The 19,302-nt window shown below is 39.4% G+C and overlaps 3 protein-coding genes across 4 annotated transcripts; 1 reads left to right on the top strand and 2 right to left on the bottom strand.

Annotated features, from left to right (window-relative positions):
- The first annotated feature begins 68 nt into the window (after window positions 1-68).
- taf8 (TAF8 RNA polymerase II, TATA box binding protein (TBP)-associated factor) lies at window positions 69-6,886 on the top strand. The gene is made up of 8 exons (XM_085443167.1): window positions 69-234; window positions 3,020-3,179; window positions 3,468-3,566; window positions 3,652-3,714; window positions 3,820-3,944; window positions 4,058-4,205; window positions 4,317-4,459; window positions 6,101-6,886. Exons 1-8 carry the CDS (start codon window positions 187-189, stop codon window positions 6,239-6,241), a joined length of 927 nt encoding a protein of 308 aa, XP_085299293.1. The 5' UTR covers window positions 69-186; the 3' UTR covers window positions 6,242-6,886.
- LOC146685031 (ciliary microtubule-associated protein 3) lies at window positions 6,593-12,287 on the bottom strand. Of its 2 annotated transcripts, XM_085443168.1 has the most exons (5): window positions 11,991-12,284; window positions 10,568-10,666; window positions 7,259-7,392; window positions 7,062-7,179; window positions 6,593-6,767 (listed from the first exon to the last, which is right to left on the bottom strand). In XM_085443168.1, the coding sequence occupies exons 1-5, from the start codon at window positions 12,138-12,140 to the stop codon at window positions 6,702-6,704; spliced, it is 567 nt and encodes a 188-aa protein (XP_085299294.1). In that variant the 5' UTR covers window positions 12,141-12,284; the 3' UTR covers window positions 6,593-6,701. The 2 variants fall into 2 exon arrangements, with proteins under 2 accessions (XP_085299294.1, XP_085299295.1); XM_085443169.1 differs by lacking the exon at window positions 10,568-10,666 and having other exon boundaries at window positions 11,991-12,287.
- A 351-nt stretch (window positions 12,288-12,638) lies between these two features.
- LOC146685030 (V-type proton ATPase subunit S1-like) lies at window positions 12,639-18,577 on the bottom strand. Its single transcript, XM_085443166.1, has 10 exons — window positions 18,139-18,577; window positions 17,023-17,143; window positions 16,122-16,196; window positions 15,835-16,028; window positions 15,704-15,741; window positions 15,479-15,564; window positions 15,155-15,381; window positions 14,996-15,031; window positions 13,696-13,933; window positions 12,639-13,588 (listed from the first exon to the last, which is right to left on the bottom strand). Exons 1-10 carry the CDS (start codon window positions 18,255-18,257, stop codon window positions 13,376-13,378), a joined length of 1,347 nt encoding a protein of 448 aa, XP_085299292.1. The 5' UTR covers window positions 18,258-18,577; the 3' UTR covers window positions 12,639-13,375.
- Window positions 18,578-19,302: the final 725 nt, after the last annotated feature.

Genomic DNA, 19,302 nt, shown 5'->3' with positions numbered 1-19,302 from the left:
AGCAGGTGTAATTTTACAGATGAACACTCGGGGGCGACAGACAAACAACGTGTGTGATACGATCGTGATACGGCGGAAATAACGTCATACAGTCGTGCCGTGTTTACCAACGGCGGCTAAACGGTGTTCGGAGAGATACAAATATAAATCTGCTCAAAACAACGAGGAGATTTCCAATAACTGCAGATGGCGGATCCTGCGGTGGCGTCGGGAGGCCCTCTGAATGCGGGAGCGGTAAGAAATGTTTTTTGGGTCACGGAGAGGAGGCGGATGTAGCATGTAGAGCCGGATTCACGGTGCATGGCTAACAGTCAGACTGCACTGAAGTCCTAATTCGATTTAACAACTTTAAATAAATATGATTTAGTCCGGTGAAAGCTTGAAATACGTTTTTATAGACTATAAGGTGGGTTAACTTTATCTATGTCAGTGCTTACCCTGTCTGAATAAATGTTTGTGTCCTTACCAGTGTTGGTCAAGTTACTTGAAAAAAGTAATCAGTAACTAATTACTGATTACTCCCCCAAAAAAGTAATCCCGTTACTTTACTGATTACTTATTTTCAAAAGTAATTAATTACTTAGTTACTTAGTTACTTTTTAAAAACACGATTTACAACCTGAAGAGGTGATAAAGTGATAGATCTTTCAGCCCAATTCTACTTTTCTACATAATCCATCATACAAAATGTAATCAAATGAAAAAGTCTCTTTTTTTAACTTGTTTTATCAGTTTTAATCTTTTAACTTTATGCATCAAGAAAAACATTTAATTATATGCAACATTCTCTGACTTGAATAAATTAGTTTAACATTTAAACCTATTTTCTACACATTCCAGCACATAAAATAAAATATTTTTTGTGTTTTCACTCACTCTTTCAAACAGATGCAAGTAAAACACAGCAGAAAATAAATAAAGTCAAAGACTCAGCGGTCCTTTTGCTCTATTTTCACCTGTAAAGCAGGAGCAGGGTAGGCGGAGGGTTACCCTGGTGCAGGTGTGCTGCGGTCAGTTGAAGAATCCGCGCGAGTGTCTCTGTGAGTTTCCCATCACGTCATAGCTACTCGGTGCTTGCTCGGAAGTTTAGGGGTTTTTTTCGCTGTAAAAAGAAGTTTTCTTCCCACGCACGATGGACGCTAATGTTTTTGTCACTTTTTATGGAATCAAACTCAAAGTAAGGTCAGTACTTCCACACTTTAAACGCTGCACGCTCATACTCTCTCCCGCACTCGATATATTATCCATTGTTGATCTGCACACAGCTGCTGTCACCAACGTCGCACTTGCTTACGTCACTGTCATGAGACATTCTCGCAAAAAAAATCACGGATTTAGTAACGCAGTAACGCAGCGTTCCTACGGGAAAGTAACGGTAATCTAATTACTGATTTTGCAATAGTAATCCCTTACTTTACTCGTTACTTGAAAAAAGTAATCAGATTACAGTAACGCGTTACAAGTAACGCGTTACTGCCCATCTCTGGTCCTTACAGTGACAGGAAGAGGTACGTTTCACATGTTCTTTAGTCTTAACATATGGGCACATCCTCATCTAAATTACAGGTGTGAACAAATAGAGTCTATACCAATATCACAAACACTAAATTTAGGGAGAATGAAGGGTTTAGCAACACTTCTTGTATTTTTCATCGATATTTGGGGTAGACCAACAAACCGTTCGAGCGGTTCCCATCTGTCTGCTAACTACAAGGGATGGCTATTAATAATATTTTAGACAAGGTCAGTTTATTTATGTAGCACCTTTATTATTAATAATAAAGTGGCACAACCATTCAGTACGGTTTAGTTTTATTTATATAGTGCCAATTCACAGCAACACCCCCCCCCCCCCCCCCCCCCCCCCTTTAAGGCGCTCTATATTATAGACAAAAAACCCTACAATAATACAAAGAAATCCAACAGTCAGACCACCCCTAGGCAGCTTTAATGTTTGTCTGTTTTGTTTGGCCTATAAAGTATAAATCGTGCCTATTTGGATCTAAAAATGCTGGCGGAAAAAAAACGAAAATTCAAAAAAATGTTTGATCTTTGTTGATATCCCTGACGTTTACATGAGCTAACCATGCCACTACGTCTGGATTCAAAATGTTGAGGACAGTCCAGTTTGTTTGTTTGTTGTTTTTTTCCCCAATAAATACAGCAGCAGATTTTAAACGTGTTTTCTGTCCACATGGTTGGGGAAGGTTCAGTGAGCATTTGCAGTATGTGTTATCACTTTGACTCAGAACTGTTGCAGGGTCTCCAGTGTAATCAATGGAGTGAGCGTTGCAGTTTGGAGCTGCTTTAGTACCTCAGGGACAATGCAGCTTGCTGCAGTGGCAAAAATTAAATCTCTCAATTACACAAATATATCTTACAGAAACATGTCCACCATCCTAAGCTCACTAAGAACTGGATGATGAATTAGAACAATACATTTTAATATTAACATAAAATTAATCATTATAGAATTGATTCAGATAAACAAAACGTCTTTTTAAATCACCCAGAGCCCAAATATTCTCCCACTTTCACCACCGGCACTGGGAATGTTTAATATGTCTGTTCAGTAAGGACTCTTGAGAAATGTTTGTGAAATGTAGAAAATATGACGATTTTGTAGGTTTAATGGCTCCTTGCCACTATATTTGTTAAAAGTCACATTTATTTCTAACATTATAGTAATAGCCCTCATAACCGTAGTGTATGTGCACATTGTTGGCATATTGGTGTGCCCACCAAGCAAAGGGAATAGCATACACTGTGTGGTAAATTTGCAAGGCTTGGGTCATTACTCTGTTTGTTTTACTTCAAATTACAAAAGCTAATGTCCATGTGCCCCTTAGCTGTAAGTCAATTAAAGATTCTGGAACCATGTGTCTGTTTATTTAGCCTTTTAAAGAATCCTTTAGTCCCAAGTGTGTTGTGACTATAGTGAGATATTTTTCTCATAAAGACAACAGCATGTCTATGTATTTCTGTTGTATACCCTTATTCACATTTATTTTACTTCCAGCGAGGAAGTGCTGGTAAAGCAACTTCTAGCCCTGCAGAAAACTACCTCCTGGCACGCCGTCGCACTCTGCAGGTCGTTGTCAGCGCCCTGTTGACTGAGAGTGGCTTCGAGAGTGCGGAGAAGGCAGCTGTGGAAACCCTAACTGAGATGTTGCAGAGCTGTATGTATGATTTTTAAGTGTACACCATCCACTGGGAAAGCTGTAAATCTTTAAGTGCCACTTTTACAATATATATCTGAACACCAGTGCAAGTACACCTCACTTTATTTAACCTACTTTCTTAAATAAACACCAATGGGAATAATTTTGGTTGAAGTTGGTGAAAAAAAGCTGAGAAACTGACATAACTGAGCCCCTGTAGACTATTTTCAGAGCAGACGTTTCTTGAATTTGCAGTTGGTTGTTGATTCATGTTTACAGAACTGATTCTTTTTTCTCTGTTTTTAGATATTACTGAAATAGGTCGATGTGCCAAAGCATACTGTGAACACACAGCCAGGAGCGTCCCGACACTGTCAGACACAGTGGTCACGCTTATTGAAATGGGTAAGACCTCCTATAACACATATGGATTAAACGTTGCTAAGGGAACACAATACTGATTCGATTTATTCTGCTTGTGTCATTAAAGGTTTCAATGTTGATACTTTGCCCATATATGCTAAAAGATCACAAAGGATGGTCATAACTGCCCGTAAGTAGGAACTCAGCTCTCCATTATTAGTATTAAAATGAATGACTTGAGACCTTTTGATCCAGTGGTTTTAGATGTGAAAAATGTTTTATTTTTTAATTTCAGCTCCAGTGACAAATGCTCCTGTGACTCCCAAAGCGCTGTCAGCTGGACAGAAGCGCACACATCCAGCCCACATCCCCAGCCACTTCCCAGAATTCCCCGACCCTCACACGTATATCAAAACACCTGTGAGTCAGAACTTTTCCACTTCATCATGGAGATCCCTAGAAAGCTGGATTGTGTATTATAGAAGTAGAACTGTGCTAAAAAGTAAGCCACTTAAGAGTTTTTCTTCCTGTAGACTTTCAGAGAACCCGTGTCAGACTACCAAGTGGTGAGAGAGAAAGCAGCAACTCAGAGGAGAGACGTGGAACGAGCACTTACACGCTTCATTGCCAAGACTGGAGAAACTCAAAGCCTATTCAAAGATGACATCACTACCTTCCCATGTGAGTGATTCTCAGTAAGCTGATCTTTATTTAAAGCCAGATTATGTCTTGTGATTACTGAATGAAGCATGCTGCATTTTCACGAGTTCTGCTTCCTGTGATTGTCATCAGTAATTGCAGCGCAGCCGAGCACCATCCCATATCTCAGTGCCCTCCTGCCCTCAGAGCTGGAACTGCAGGCTCTGGAGGAGACGGACTCCTCTGAGCAGGATGACCAGACTGATGGCGAGAACACAGCAGGAAACGCCATTACTGTAAGTCTCCATGTCCGGGACCTGGTGTGCCATAGATATATATAGTATATATGGTATAAACAGAAATTGTAAAGCAAATTAATATCTTCTTGGGATATTTCACAAAATCCTGAATCTTTGTTAAATTAAAATTGTATCACACATTGAAATTTTAAGGAACAGAAAAAAAAATTGCTGCTGCTGGCAGGCGTACAGAATCATCTGATCTCTAAATGTTTGTGGATCTTCTCTTACTGTTACTGTAGTGACAGGGAAAGATCTGTTGCAGATTAGCCTGAACAAATTTAAGTGAGAATCTGATCTATTTCATTACCGTGATAACAGAATTCCAGGGTCATTTTTTTCAGTATTAAGCTCCATTAGTTGCACAGGGTTATCAGATTTTCAGAGAGAATATTGGTCTCAGTACAGATGCTCAAGTATATTAGCAAACACGTGGGAGAAGTTTCTCAGAAAACCAGTAGATTTTCTTAGGAACTGAAAGCTACTCAAGCCTTCCATAAACTTTAATAATGGAGCTTTTGTGAACATTTATTTGAGCTAATTTCGAAGTAAAAAGAGGCTTTATGAAACTGAAGTCATAGTGCATTTCCATGTTCTGGTTGAGTTCTGTTGCCATCAAGACATCACACAATTTAAAGTAATTGTTTTAAAATGGGAGAGTTTTGTTTATGCTGAAAATGTATACTTGAAAGTTGATATCATCCTCATATTTACCCTTTAAATTGGACCTATAATGCTTCTTGTTTATTTTCTACCCTGTCTGTTACAATGGCGGATGCTCATATTAAAGAAGTTTCAAACAAAGATTCAGCACAGGTGATCTGTGAGCCAAAAGCCTGAGCTTTTTCGCTCACAGGGTCTTGGCTCTGTATGATGGTGAGAGAGATGTAAGAGTGGATATCCTTAACAGAGCACATAGCTCTGGCTGTGAGCACAGAAGCCCCAGCCATCTGCAGTTTGTTTAGGAGGTGCTGCCAAATTTAAGGTGGCTGGATTTTTCTGGGGATTGATTTGCTTGAATTTAGGAGGGCATACAAAGAGTCCAGTAAAAGATTAATAAGGATTATTTTGAATGTTGTGCATAACAGCCCCCCTTTAAATGTGAAAATACAGCCAAGGAACAGCTCAGCTTAACAGAGTGACTAGAAATGGGATGAATTAGCTAGCAGCTAAACTATTAAAATAAAGCTAATGCACTTCTGAAGCTAGGAAACGTGCTTCATTCATTTAATACATACCAAAAAATTAAACAAACAAGTAATGTTTCATGCTCTAATTACTTATCATTAGTATCCTGGTTAATGCTGGAAATCAAACTTTCATTACTTTGATTTCAATGAATTCATAATTGTGTAAATTACTTTCAGTGTGTTGATAGGGTACCCGTGTGTCCATATTGCAATCATTATGTTCAGCTAAGCTAATCACATCTAAAGTGGCATTTATACATCTGCATGAAGCCCACACCCAGAGCTACATCATAACAGGTTGCATCCAACCCTAACTTAACTCTGATTCAAGTTTTCTATTTACCATGTAGTTATACGTTGGTACCTATGCCAACAGTTAGCAAGAAGTTTCCCAGAATGCCCTTCAAATATACCACTGCTAATATTGTTTTACATTTCCATCATTCAGGATGATCCAGGAGCTGACAAAGAGAATTCCATGCTTCCTCCCAGCGGCGTAGTTCCATCCACCAAGGCTAGTGAGGACAATGTAATCGACAATCCGTACCTCCGGCCGGTCAAGAAACCCAAAGTAAGGAGGAAGAAATGAGAAGGGACGAAAGTTAAAGAAACAGACTCATATCTGCTCCAGTCTTTGGTGCTTACAACAGTCCAGTCAGTGATTCCCTGCACAGGGGAAGTGGCCCGGGGTTGAAACCCGCTGCGTGAGCTGAGACCAGCGACTGCTTTGCCTCAGCAGCGGGACCAGTACTGCAGACTGACTTCCACAGAAGATGGCTTTTTTTTTTGTTGTGTTAAGTGTCACCTTTTCAGCTGTTTAAAAATCTGTCCTACATTATTTTGTAAGCAACATCTTTATGTAACATACAGGTCACATAGGAATTCTGTCATTTTGTAATTAAAGGAAATTAAGTTTCTTTTAAAAAAGAAAAAAAAAACCTTACATGTTCATATTTTGTTTATATTTTAAGGGGAAAGACAAAAAACAAAAAACGACATCTTCTTGCTTCGCCAGTGTCATGATAGGTTTCCATGTAAGACCTTCAGGGTTAATAGTACAAACTCAGGTAGGCCACTCTGTTCCTCTGTTTAAGGTACTCCTTTTCACTGGCAAGCTGTGGGAGGAAAATAAAATATGTATATCACTATTTTTTTGGTGCAGCAACATGTAGTTTTGTACAGGTATAGGTGACGAGCACACCTAATATTACACCAAATTAAAGGCTAACAGGCTTACAGTTAGTGAGTTTATCTGAGTAATCGTGCATAGAATCAGCACATCTACAGAGAGACAACATTTCTGATACTAGAGAGATATCTGTGGTCTTTATGTATAAGCTGGCTGTGCCTTTTAAGTTTTTGTAACAGCAAAATTAAGGCCATGAAATTTCTCAACTTGCTTCGCTCACCTTCACCCTGAGTGACTTCTTGCCTATTTGAGGCAGGCTGGACCAGTCTGGTCTCCCAAAGCACATGGGCCAGCTCACTTTCCTGTTTGTCACTCTGTCGTGGGCATACGTCCCAGGGCTGTGTCACAAAATAACATCTGTCAGCTCAGTTTAGCACCGTAACATTTCTGCCACGTGTCAGTTTCTCTCTGTCTCACCCTGGACTCCTCTCAGATGTACATGGTGTGGTTTTGAACCTCTGTGCTTTTGAGCTGAAAGCTATTTTGCCAGGAGGAGAGACCCTAGAACCACTTTGATCCTGCTGGTACTGCCACGGTGAAGGGGTCACTGCCTGGTGATCAGAAGGATTATAAAGATCTTGTATTAAGCATTACATATTAAAAAGCCAGTAGCAGGTTTATACTTGCACAGAAAATGTTTTGACAACCCCCCCAACAAGTAGAATACAGCGACTTCTAACTATGTGACTTAATTTGGTTTTAATTTCACCAGATAGCTGACAGAGTAATGAAGATTTATTGCCAATACTGTAAGCAGACCAGTCATGCTAATGTAAACAGTCATAGAGCAAAGACCCATTAAGAACCAGGAAAAGATTTCATTTTCACATCAACAACTTTATATTAAGTGAAGGGCCACTTTTATTCTTTCATACCCCACAACTTTAGCTAACTTTAACTGTGTAAAAAAAGATGAAAATTGCAAGCATAAAATACTTCCATGATAAAATTCCCAGCTTTACAGTATTTTTTAAGCATGTTTACATCCTGGAACTCATCTGAATCACTGAACCTCTTGTGTCCTCTCAGTCCTTTTCGAAGCATTTGAAAAAAAACCCATAAAACATGGTTTGTCCAACATGTTTATACTTAATTTTAGGTGAGCAAAGTTCCAGTCTTCTGTTAGTCTGTTACTTAACACTAATTACAAAGTATATGTCTTTGCAAAGCACCTGTCCTGTCTGTTTGCTAATGACAGTTGATAAATTAGTACTCTACTCACTCATCCTAATTATCAATGGTGTAAAATTTGGATGAAGTCCTCTTATGAGGCCTTGAGCTGGGCATTTTTGCCACCTTGGTGTTTTCATATCAGATGTGATAACCGAGGAGTGGATTTAACTGTAAAACCACAAACTCATCACAAATTGAACTTAAGCTCTTTTCTGACTCTTGGAATGATCTTATTTTGAAAAACTGACTTAATCTTCTGTTCAATATAATCAGAAACTAGTGCACGAGTTCCCAAAGTTAACAGGAAAGTGTTTACTAAGGATGCAGAGCAAGGTGGCCAAAGGCCAATTTCTATCCAACTGGAAGTCCTTTTCCAGCCACAGAGGTCAGACCTGGAAGCTCCCTCCATCTTTTATACATTCTATCGTCCTAGTATCATTTTTGCCTCAAAAACCCCCAATATATTTAAAAATTACAATACCATGATAGCAACTAAAAAACCTTTAAGAAACCGCTGGGCAATATGAAGATGTCCTAAGATAGTCACTTCATGGCAACATGGAAATAAATGTAGAGGTTTGGGCTAAACTGTCGTAATATATCAAAATCTGAACCTTAAAAAAGACTGAACTCATGAGAGGATTTCCAAAGAAGAAATCAAGGGAGCAGTAGAGTGGCTTTCTCACAGGCTTCTCTTTTTGCAAACCAACTTATGTTTGTAACCACTCCTGCTGGCCTTAGAAATGACACAAATTTCAGACACTTATGCAGTGGAGCTAGTTTCAAGTCCTGGAGGCATTGACCATTGTTAATACAGGCGAAGGCTGTAAGTACAGTGGGGCAAAAAAGTATTTAGTCAGCCACCGATTGTGCAAGTTCCCCCACCTAAAATGATGACAGAGGTCAGTAATTTGCACCAGAGGTACACTTCAACTGTGAGAGACAGAATGTGAAAAAAAAAAAAAAAAAAATCCATGAATCCACATGGTAGGATTTGTAAAGAATTTTTTCGTAAATCAGGGTGGAAAATAAGTATTTGGTCAATAACAAAAATACAACTCAATACTTTGTAACATAACCTTTGTTGGCAATAACAGAAGTCAAACGTTCACTATAGGTCTTTACCAGGTTTGCACACACAGTAGCTGGTATTTTGGCCCATTCCTCCATGCAGATCTTCTCGAGAGCAGTGATGTTTTGGGGCTGTCGCCGAGCAACACGGACTTTCAACTCCCGCCACAGATTTTCTATGGGGTTGAGGTCTGGAGACTGGCTAGGCCACTCCAGGACTTTCAAATGCTTCTTACGGAGCCACTCCTTTGTTGCCCGGGCGGTGTGTTTTGGATCATTGTCATGTTGGAAGACCCAGCCTCGTTTCATCTTCAAAGTTCTCACTGATGGAAGGAGGTTTTGGCTCAAAATCTCACGATACATGGCCCCATTCATTCTGTCCTTAACACGGATCAGTCGTCCTGTCCCCTTGGCAGAAAAACAGCCCCATAGCATGATGTTTCCACCCCCATGCTTCACAGTAGGTATGGTGTTCTTGGGATGCAACTCAGTATTCTTCGTCCTCCAAACACGACGAGTTGAGTTTATACCAAAAAGTTCTACTTTGGTTTCATCTGACCACATGACATTCTCCCAATCCTCTGCTGTATCATCCATGTGCTCTCTGGCAAACTTCAGACGGGCCTGGACATGCACTGGCTTCAGCAGCGGAACACGTCTGGCACTGCGGGATTTGATTCCCTGCCGTTGTAGTGTGTTACTGATGGTGACCTTTGTTACTTTGGTCCCAGCTCTCTGCAGGTCATTCACCAGGTCCCCCCGTGTGGTTCTGGGATCTTTGCTCACCGTTCTCATGATCATTTTGACCCCACGGGATGAGATCTTGCGTGGAGCCCCAGATCCAGGGAGATTATCAGTGGTCTTGTATGTCTTCCATTTTCTGATGATTGCTCCCACAGTTGATTTTTTCACACCAAGCTGCTTGCCTATTGTAGATTCACTCTTCCCAGTCTGGTGCAGGTCTACAATACTTTTCCTGGTGTCCTTCGAAAGCTCTTTGGTCTTGGCCATGGCGGAGTTTGGAGTCTGACTGTTTGAGGCTGTGGACAGGTGTCTTTTATACAGATGATGAGTTCAAACAGGTGCCATTCATACAGGTAACGAGTGGGGGACAGAAAAGCTTCTTACAGAAGACGTTACAGGTCTGTGAGAGCCAGAGATTTTCCTTGTTTGAGGTGATCAAATACTTATTTTCCACCCTAATTTATGAATAAATTCTTTACAAATCCTACCATGTGGATTCATGGATTTTTCTTTCACATTCTGTCTCTCACAGTTGAAGTGTACCTCTGGTGCAAATTACTGACCTCTGTCATCATTTTAGGTGGGGGAACTTGCACAATCGGTGGCTGACTAAATACTTTTTTGCCCCACTGTAGACAGTCCAAGTGGAACGACCCTTAGGCTGATATACAGTAAGGCTGTTAATACACTTCTTAATGTGCTCTCAGTATAACAGGAAACTTCTTTGTGTAAACGCACCTTGTTACAAGGCGGAAAGCGCACAGCAGTCCTTGCAGAGAGACTATATCCTTTCTTACTCCCAGGTGTCTTCTGTATGTCATAAAGTATGGTGCCAAACTGTGATAGAAAGGGCAAGTTTATTAATGGAAAATACAAGAGAGAGGTAAAGAGGAGAGTGCAGGCAAGGTGGAGCAGGTTGATTTGTAACAGAAGGAAAGCAGCAAAGTTGAAAGGGCAGGTTTACAACGTGGTAGTGAGACCTGCTACAATGTGTGGTTTGGAGAAGGTGGAAACAAAGTTAAAAGGGGCAAGGCTGAGGTGAGACAGGATGTTGAATGTGCAGCACAAGACAGGAGAAAAACAGGAAGACCACAGAGCAGCTTCATGAATGTAGTAAAGGAGGATATGAGGAGGGTCTGTGTGACAGAAGAGGATATTAATATTGGGTCAGATGGATACTTAAAGGGTGCAGCCGTTAAAGGAAGAGGAAGCAGATGTTAATGAGCAAGGCAAACTATCAACAAACATTTAGAAGCACTACTTTACAAAACAAGTATGTAAATAATTATTCTGAATATACCATTCATTCACCAAAAGTCAGCCGAAAAATCAAACCTCGCAGCTGGCCTGCATCTCAATGCACTTACTGTAGCTGACTTATTTTAAAGCATCACCTAAATTAACTTTAACGGTCACGTGGACATAAAAACTGCATGCATAGAAAGAAAGGGGAAAAATATGTAAAACAACTTGTGAAAGTACCCAGTGGCGGCCCTAGCCTGTTTGGCGCCCTGGGCGAACACTCCCTCTACCCCCCCCCCCCACCCCCACCCCACACACCCCCACCCCACACACAAACAGACAAAACATATTATATATATTGTTTGTTTACTTGCACTGCTGTAACTGGGGCCTCGTTGTCTCGTCTCTCTATATACTGGACTGTAGCGGAGATGACAATAAAGTTTACTTTGACTTCAGCAGCAAGCAGGTGCACCGAGGGCTCTCGCACTCACTTTTCTATAGAATTTCGAAAAAACATCGGTGCAAATTATAAGTCTGTATCATAATGTCTGGTGTTTTCGTGTTTGTTGGTTTGTTTTTATTTTGTTTTATTTTGCAAGTTGGTTATTAGATGCTGCTCCAGCTGGTCAGAGAATCCCCCGCCCTCTCCTCTCTGCGCCGCAAGCAGCAGGTGCACCTCGCAAACGGAGGGCGCCCTTACTCCCAGGAAATGGGCGACAGAAAACCGATCGGTGCCTATGCCATTCCCAATATGCGTTGGCTGACGTCGGGGCAGCATGAGTACGAGCATTTATTTTTTTTTTTTTTTTGCCGATGCCCGTGATGCCGCCCCCCACCACGATGCCGCCCCGGGCAACCGCCCGTATCTAAAACCGCTACTGAAAGTACCCCTTGACTCTTTCTCTCTCACACAAACCTCGTGGTTGTCATAGCTTCCCGGGCCGACATGTGGCGGTCCCTGTTGTGACATTTGGTTTCCCAGCCGGTCTGGCGCGTAATGGAGAGGAAACAGCCTCCTCTCCAGTGAGCTCCCAAAACATACTCTCTGAGCAGGAGCGGTCAGCATCGTTGAAGCAAACGTTTGGTAACGTAACGAAAACCCAAGTAGGAGGAAAAATACTGCTAGCTACTTTCTAGCTGTCCAACACCTCTGACCGTCGTAGCGTTTCTGCTTGCTGTAACTATGGCAACCGAGCAGCATATCCTGTTCAACGCTGATTGGTCAACTTTATTAAAGCTCCCACATTTCGATAGGCTTAAATTTACATTATGCGTGGCGGATAGCTTGTATTTATGCTTGATCAAGAGTTGGGAAAACTGCACTCAGTTAATACACATCATTTTTTCATCCCAGCGATTTATGCAAAACATTGAACCTCTCTCGTTTTATGAATTTGCATATCTAAATTTCAAGACGCTTCCCCACTTAAGTAGCGATGCCCATCCTGTCGTACAGAAACATCCGCTTTACCCTGCATTTAGTTTGCAAGTATCTTTCAGCCTGTATATGACCTCAAAATAATGAAATAAAACAACTGCAACTGAGGGGCCCACAACTTCAGAATTACTTAGGAATTTATAGATTTATTTGCAATTAAACAAATCATATTGTACTTCATTGCAAATGCACGTCAATATTTTTTTTTGAAAACAAGGCACTGTTATTAAAATAGCTGATAACCCAGAAGCAAAGGGTAAACCTTAAAGGCAAATGAAGTCCTTTTATACAAATAAATTACTTGCCAAGAAAAATGGCAACACTGATATCCAATGTTAAGCCATGACAAGTGGCCACAGAACTGAATCCAAGGTATGTTATTGGGAAAAACAGCAGCACTACACAACACATCACAAATGATCATTTATATACACAGGCACTTCTTTCATTAACAGTAGTTTTTAAATTACAGTTAGGCCAGTGAAATTAAAATAAAAAATTAAGAACTGAGGTCTGAAACGGTCCTACAGCATTTAGCGATCACATTCGTATTGGCAAGGAAGTCATTCCATGATATGTGTGAAAATTATTTTAGTAAAAATACTAGCTGTATCTGGCACACGCTCTAAAATAATAGTCATTAAAAATACACTCTGGAACCTGTAAAATATGGCAATATGACGTGGAATGTGCCAAAATAACTGTGGAAGGACTCAAAAGAAACATACATTAAAGAAAAAGACCCAAAAACACAAAAGCTAGAAGGCAAAGGGATACTTTCTTTGATCAACAAAGGGGCACTCAAAAACTGAGGAGTGGATGTTCTTACTTTTTTTTTTTTTTTTTTTAAGTAAAAAAGTGATTTACTCTGACTGAGGCACTGAAATTGATGGGCCTTTGGGGTCATCGAACCGATCCATGGTGTTAATCTGCATGATCATGTGCAGACCGTACACTAAAATTAGCAGCGTAAGGAGCACAGTCACCAGTCCCATCCAAATTGCTGGGGTGAAGAAGCTTGCACAGTCACTGGCGTAGGAGAAGTTTGTGCTGTTGGCCAACCCAAAGCCCTGAATCTGTATAAAAAACAGAAAACAATTATTTAAGAAACCCTTCATCAACACACCTCTTCATGCATTGGTGTTTGACTTTAAAATTAGCAAATGCGGCACTATATTTGTACCTGGAAGTCGATAAAATTTAGCCTCCATTGAGATGAATTTGTGTCTGTTGTGTTTGTGTGGAGCAGGATATCTCCGAAGTTGGCGACAGACTGGCAATGAAAGGAATACTCTGCGGGAGCATAGATGTCACGGCTCGCGATGTAAGATGCACTGAGGTTAGCGTACTGCAGCTCAACTGCATCCAGGGAGAACCATTCTCGTGCAGAGACAGAATAGAAACGCTTGCTCATTGAAAAACTGGAGATCAGCAAGAGAAGGATGGTCAGAAAGCGTATCAGTGTAAAAAGCACAATCACTGTTTAACTATTCTTTCCAAAATAGTTGTTCTAAACTCTTACATATCCGTGAAGGATTTTAAAATAAACTGATGCTAGCAGTGATATTAAAAATATAGTATATTACATTACATGGAAATAATATCTCTACTGCAGAGATTGAGAAAGTTATTTTTGCCTTTTTAGAAAACAAGAAAACTTTGTTTTTGAAAAAGAGAACTGTCTTCAAATGGAAGCCGTGATTTCAGGAATTTCAACAAAATACTTCATTTTTTGAAATGCATTCTTACTAAGAATTAAACAGGAAGATCCCATTTATCACTTAAACATAAATCCACATTAATTTAGCAACCCTATTTATAAAAATGCCTCAAGATGATCATTTCATGAACTCTGTTGTGTGATAAGAAAGCTGTAAAAACAGTAAATTGCTTAATACTTGCACAAAGGCTTGTCCTCCTAGTTGTGTAAGTTTCTATGTTGAAACTAGACAGAAAATAGTCCTTGAGCTAAAATGTCCATAGTGACAACCCCCACTGCTCACTGCTTCCAAGATGTGTGCAAAATAAAAATAACTAAAATGCATCAGCTACAAACAAAGTGAACCAAATGACCAGCTGTTGACTCCAAGATTTTAAATGTCAGGTAAATGTCATTTTGTGTTTCAATTGTAGAACAAAGTGATCTCTTAGAGAAAGCAAAGCAACAGAACGCCTCATTCATGCCAGCACTGTGCTGCACCCATTAGTACACACTGTCACTCACAAACTTCTTTTTAAACAGGGTGTGGGCAGAAGCAGCAGCGGCTCAGCTAGATTTAAAGCCACACACACTGAAAGAACCGGTTTGGAAAAGCAGGTGTGTAGAGCATGATATCTAAACAGTAAATACAAATACATAGAAATACTATTGCTGTGGTACATTGAGCACAAAATTGAAAAGCACATCCTGGGGACATGTTAGAGTTATTAACTAATTGAAAAGGTACAATATTGAATCTTTAATAAGCAACTTTTTGCCTTACCTTAATCTAAAGCCTGATTGGTAACTAAGCACAAGCCTGAAATGAGAAAAAAAATAAAACATGCAACTGATTATTTCTCTTTAAATAACAAAAAAAAAAAAAACCTAAACTCATCACAGGCTGGATATTGCTTTGGGAAATAATGAAAGGCCACTTTACCGTGAGGTACTGCCATTACACAGTGATCCAACAAAGGAAGGTACATCCTGAGCAAGGTCGATCCATGGTGAGCTCGGACTCAGTCTGACAGTGAGATTTTGAGCCCACAGCATTATGCAGGGACCACCAGATACATTAAACATGATGGGAGGCTTAACTTCAGGTCCATCTGCTTGTAGCAAGGACCGACCCACTGGCTGATCAGAAATCGGGGTTTCTGAAATCACCTGCAAAGTTATCAAAATGTTGTTCATTCTCAAAAAATACCCAAACATTGAGAATGTGTTATAATGTGGCACGTTTTGACTAATTTTAAAAACATACTCGTGATGGCTGGAATCCTGTGTATATTGCAGTGTATGGGATGTTTTTTGCTTTCATTGAACTCAGAACTTTTCCAATAATTTCATCTGTTGACAGCAAAATGCATTCAAATTATACACAAATCAAAATATAACATATAATGCTGACTACAATTATACATGTTTGTAATTGTAAATGTCATATACAGTTATAAATGTTTTTAATCCTCAGCACTTAAAAACATACCATTCTCATGTAGGACTTCCTTGCATGACTTCTGTAAGCTACAAAACAATTTAAAAATAATAGACTTTAAGTATTAATTAAAAACAGATAACTGATTATTCAATATAACTTTGAACAAAACAAAATCTCACCTGCTACAATAAGGAAGATTGATGAGCAGGAGGTTGCTGACAGACGTTTTGATAGTCAGATGTGAGAGAGTGTCTGCATCGACGAGCACAGGCGAAACACCGAGCTTCTCCTGCAGCAGAGCTGCCATGTTAAAGGAACCAGACCACTCCAAGGCAGGCAGTGTCACTTTTGAGGTAGAAGACTGCATTGCATCCTGAAAAGGATCAAGTGGGCACAATTATCAGTCTGTTTGTCTAGGAAAAAACTATATTAATTTTGGACTAACATATAGTTTATAAAAACATACCTCAATGTTTTTAAAGGCACTATCCTCCTTATTCCCAAATACGCCACCAAAGACTGTGAAGTCATCTTTGCTTAACTAAATACAAAAAAGGAAATAATTCTTGAATTCAGGAAGACTTTAATAACTAAAACATTTACCAGTCCCATTAACTCACGAGCAATTAATTTAGCAGCTAAATTGACTGAATGCCATTCATAATCAGACATTATTTTAACGGAATTCTTTTTTAATGGCTCAGTTTGTATTTATCATTCTTAAAAAAAAATACAGTCTGTACAAATTACATTAATTTGGACAATTATTATCTGCTACTTCTTTCATTTTCTTTGTTTCAGTAATACTAGGAAAAACTACATTTCAAATCTTAATGTCTGTTTGAGTGACTTGTTGTGTGTATGCATGACAGTATGCTAGTGTGCCAAAAAAATAAGTGAACTGGCGGCTCCACGATACCTCAATTGACAACAAACTGGAATGAAATCATTGTCACGTTCATACTTTTCACGCAAGCTACATCTAAAGGAATATCTTGTTTGTGCTTGTGTAGTTGATTAAAAGTCATAGAGGATTTACAATGACAATTTCATGACGATTACAGTCACGATTAAAAATATCACATGGGAAAATATAAATATATGGCTCAGTCACAACACTGAGTGTTCACCACCACCACAAAAAAGACCCAATGTATCACAGAGGAACAGAGAAATGGGAAGTGATGCCAAAACTCACTGTCACACCACACTGCTGCAGTGTCACATGGGAATGCAGTACAACTACCCCATTTTGCACAACTTGCATATAAAATGACTAGCTTTCAAATCAACAAATGGTGAACAATTTAGTGACATAAACATATTCATTACAGGGCCAGAATCTAGTTTATGTGTCAGGTACTGACCTTGTCCTGCAAGAACAGCAGCACGGTGTGGGAGCCAGAGCTGAAGGCAGAGGTGAGGTAGGCACTCAGCTGCTCATAAGATGCTATATGACCAGCTGTAGGTGAGGCCAGTGGTGGCAAGCTAAACATAAAGAAAAAAAAAAATAAAGATGAATTGTGATATTAAGTGGTTCAGTTGCACTGACACATTTTTTGAAAATGCTGAAAATCCCAGCGGCTTTTATTATGGCTTTATGTACTTCATTTTTAAAAGAGACCCATTAGTCAATCAAATGAATCCTTTGAGTAGGCCCAAACAAACCTGTGTTTCCTGTAAAGCTGGCACATATATAAGAAATGTCTAAATAACAACAACAAAAATAAAAATAACGAATCGGATATTCATCCTATCATCAAAGAAAACTATTTTGGTATATCAACCTTGCTTTGTCCTCCTGCTTAACACACCACCTCATACAGTAGTATACTTCCACATTTTAAACTCCTGTGTGCATCATCATAAGGAAGTGCAGTACCCTAGCAAAAGTCACTGTCTGTAGTGTAAATGTGTTTGATGTTACAGCTTACTTTGCTTTTTGCAGATGAAGATCAACAACAACAGAATAAACATATCTACTAGTGCTAAAGAGCGTCAGGTTAGGGGTTAAATCAGGGAGACTCGTTACTTCTATGGGTTATTTCAAAATTAAGAAATAAAAGGATGGCCATTATGAACAAATTGTAACAAAACGCACAAGCAAATCTCTACAATTTATGTGTAAATACTCCTCTATATATTTAGCATCTAGACTTTAAACGATTGGTGTTTGCTAGGTTTGCTGTAAATTTAAGTTAATTTGTAAATTTGTGTAGTAACCTGTAAATTGTAAATGCTATAAATCTTTTTCTGTCATTTAATGGTCGGGAATTGCACAGCTACAAGCATTTCACCCCCATGTCATACTGTGTATGGTTGTGTGTGTGTGTGTGTGACAAATAAAATTTGAATTTGAATTTGAATAGGTTGGGCAGCAAAGTAGCTAGAAGAGTTAGCATTCGAGTTAGCATACAAGATAACTTTGCCGGTAGTTAAAGTGAGTTTTGCTGAATGAATAAGTAAGAAAAACTAAATATTACCGTTCACTGGACCACATAAGAAAAGGCACTTGAGACGTGGCGCTCCCCAAGGCGAAAAAAGGGGCGAAAAGTAGAATATAAAGACCCATTAACCGAGTGGAGCTCCTCGAACCTGCCATTTTCGTTTAGACTTTTCCGTAACTCTATGCTCACGTGACCCACACCACCTGACAGTCATGTGCTGAAGAGATGACTTCCTGCTTGTTTCATTCAGCCCGAACAGCCCGCAGCAGCTGCTGACACCAATGACACACTACAGCTTTGCTCTCAGTTGAGCATTTCCAGGAGAGAAACCGCTACAGTACCACCAGCTGACCACATTGCTTAGCAGAACAACTGATTCTTTAAAGTATGGTGTGCGTGTGTTTGTGTGTGCATGTGTGTGCGTTTAAACAAATACGGCAGTCTTCCATTATTACTTCATTTATATTCATATTTTCTTTTTTTCACACTTTCATTTAGGGCGTAGACTAATTATCCAAGATACTCTTAAGCGTTTAAGAGTTAAAGTGTTAAATTCCCTCTTTGTTTCATGTCCTAACAATTACATATAAGTAATTAAGTAAATAATAAATAGATAAATAAATCAGTCTAAACATTTATTTAATTGAAAAGCCACTCCTCAAAAAAAATAAAAAAACAACAACAATCCAACAACCCTCTATGAGCAAACACTTGATGTCAATGGGAAGGAAAAACTCCCTTTAAACAGGAAGAAATCTCCAAGAGAACCAGGCTCAGAGAGGGGCAGCTGTGTGCTGCAATGGGTTGGGGTGATGGGAGAAAGCCAGGACAAAAGATTCATTGTGGAAGTGAGCCTGAGATGAATAATTACTAATAATTAAATAAACAGTAGCCTAATAACAGTTATGTTAATGCTGTAGTTACTTATCATTTTACCTGTCCCAAAAAGCATAATTATGCTAACATCTTACTGCTGAACTCCTATGTGATATTATCAAATGTAAGGCATATATAAACCTCAGCATCACGGTAACATAAAAAGGACAATATATTAATCATTCAGTGATCATGACTGCATAATTAACTCTGTATAACAAATACTTTTACTTTAGCTACTTGGGACTGTAGGTAGCGTTTCACAGCCAAAACAGACTACTTAAATAGGAATGTGACATTTACTTAAAAAAGAGGCCTAAATGC

The sequence above is a fragment of the Copadichromis virginalis genome, linkage group LG20 (genome assembly GCF_057382275.1).
Source record: "Copadichromis virginalis isolate Kocher_CV1m ecotype Utaka linkage group LG20, C_Virginalis_male_GT1.1, whole genome shotgun sequence".
In the NCBI taxonomy this organism is placed as follows: Eukaryota; Metazoa; Chordata; class Actinopteri; order Cichliformes; family Cichlidae; genus Copadichromis; species Copadichromis virginalis.
Note: the sequence above shows the minus strand (reverse complement) of the source record. Positions and strands in the feature narration are given on the sequence as shown.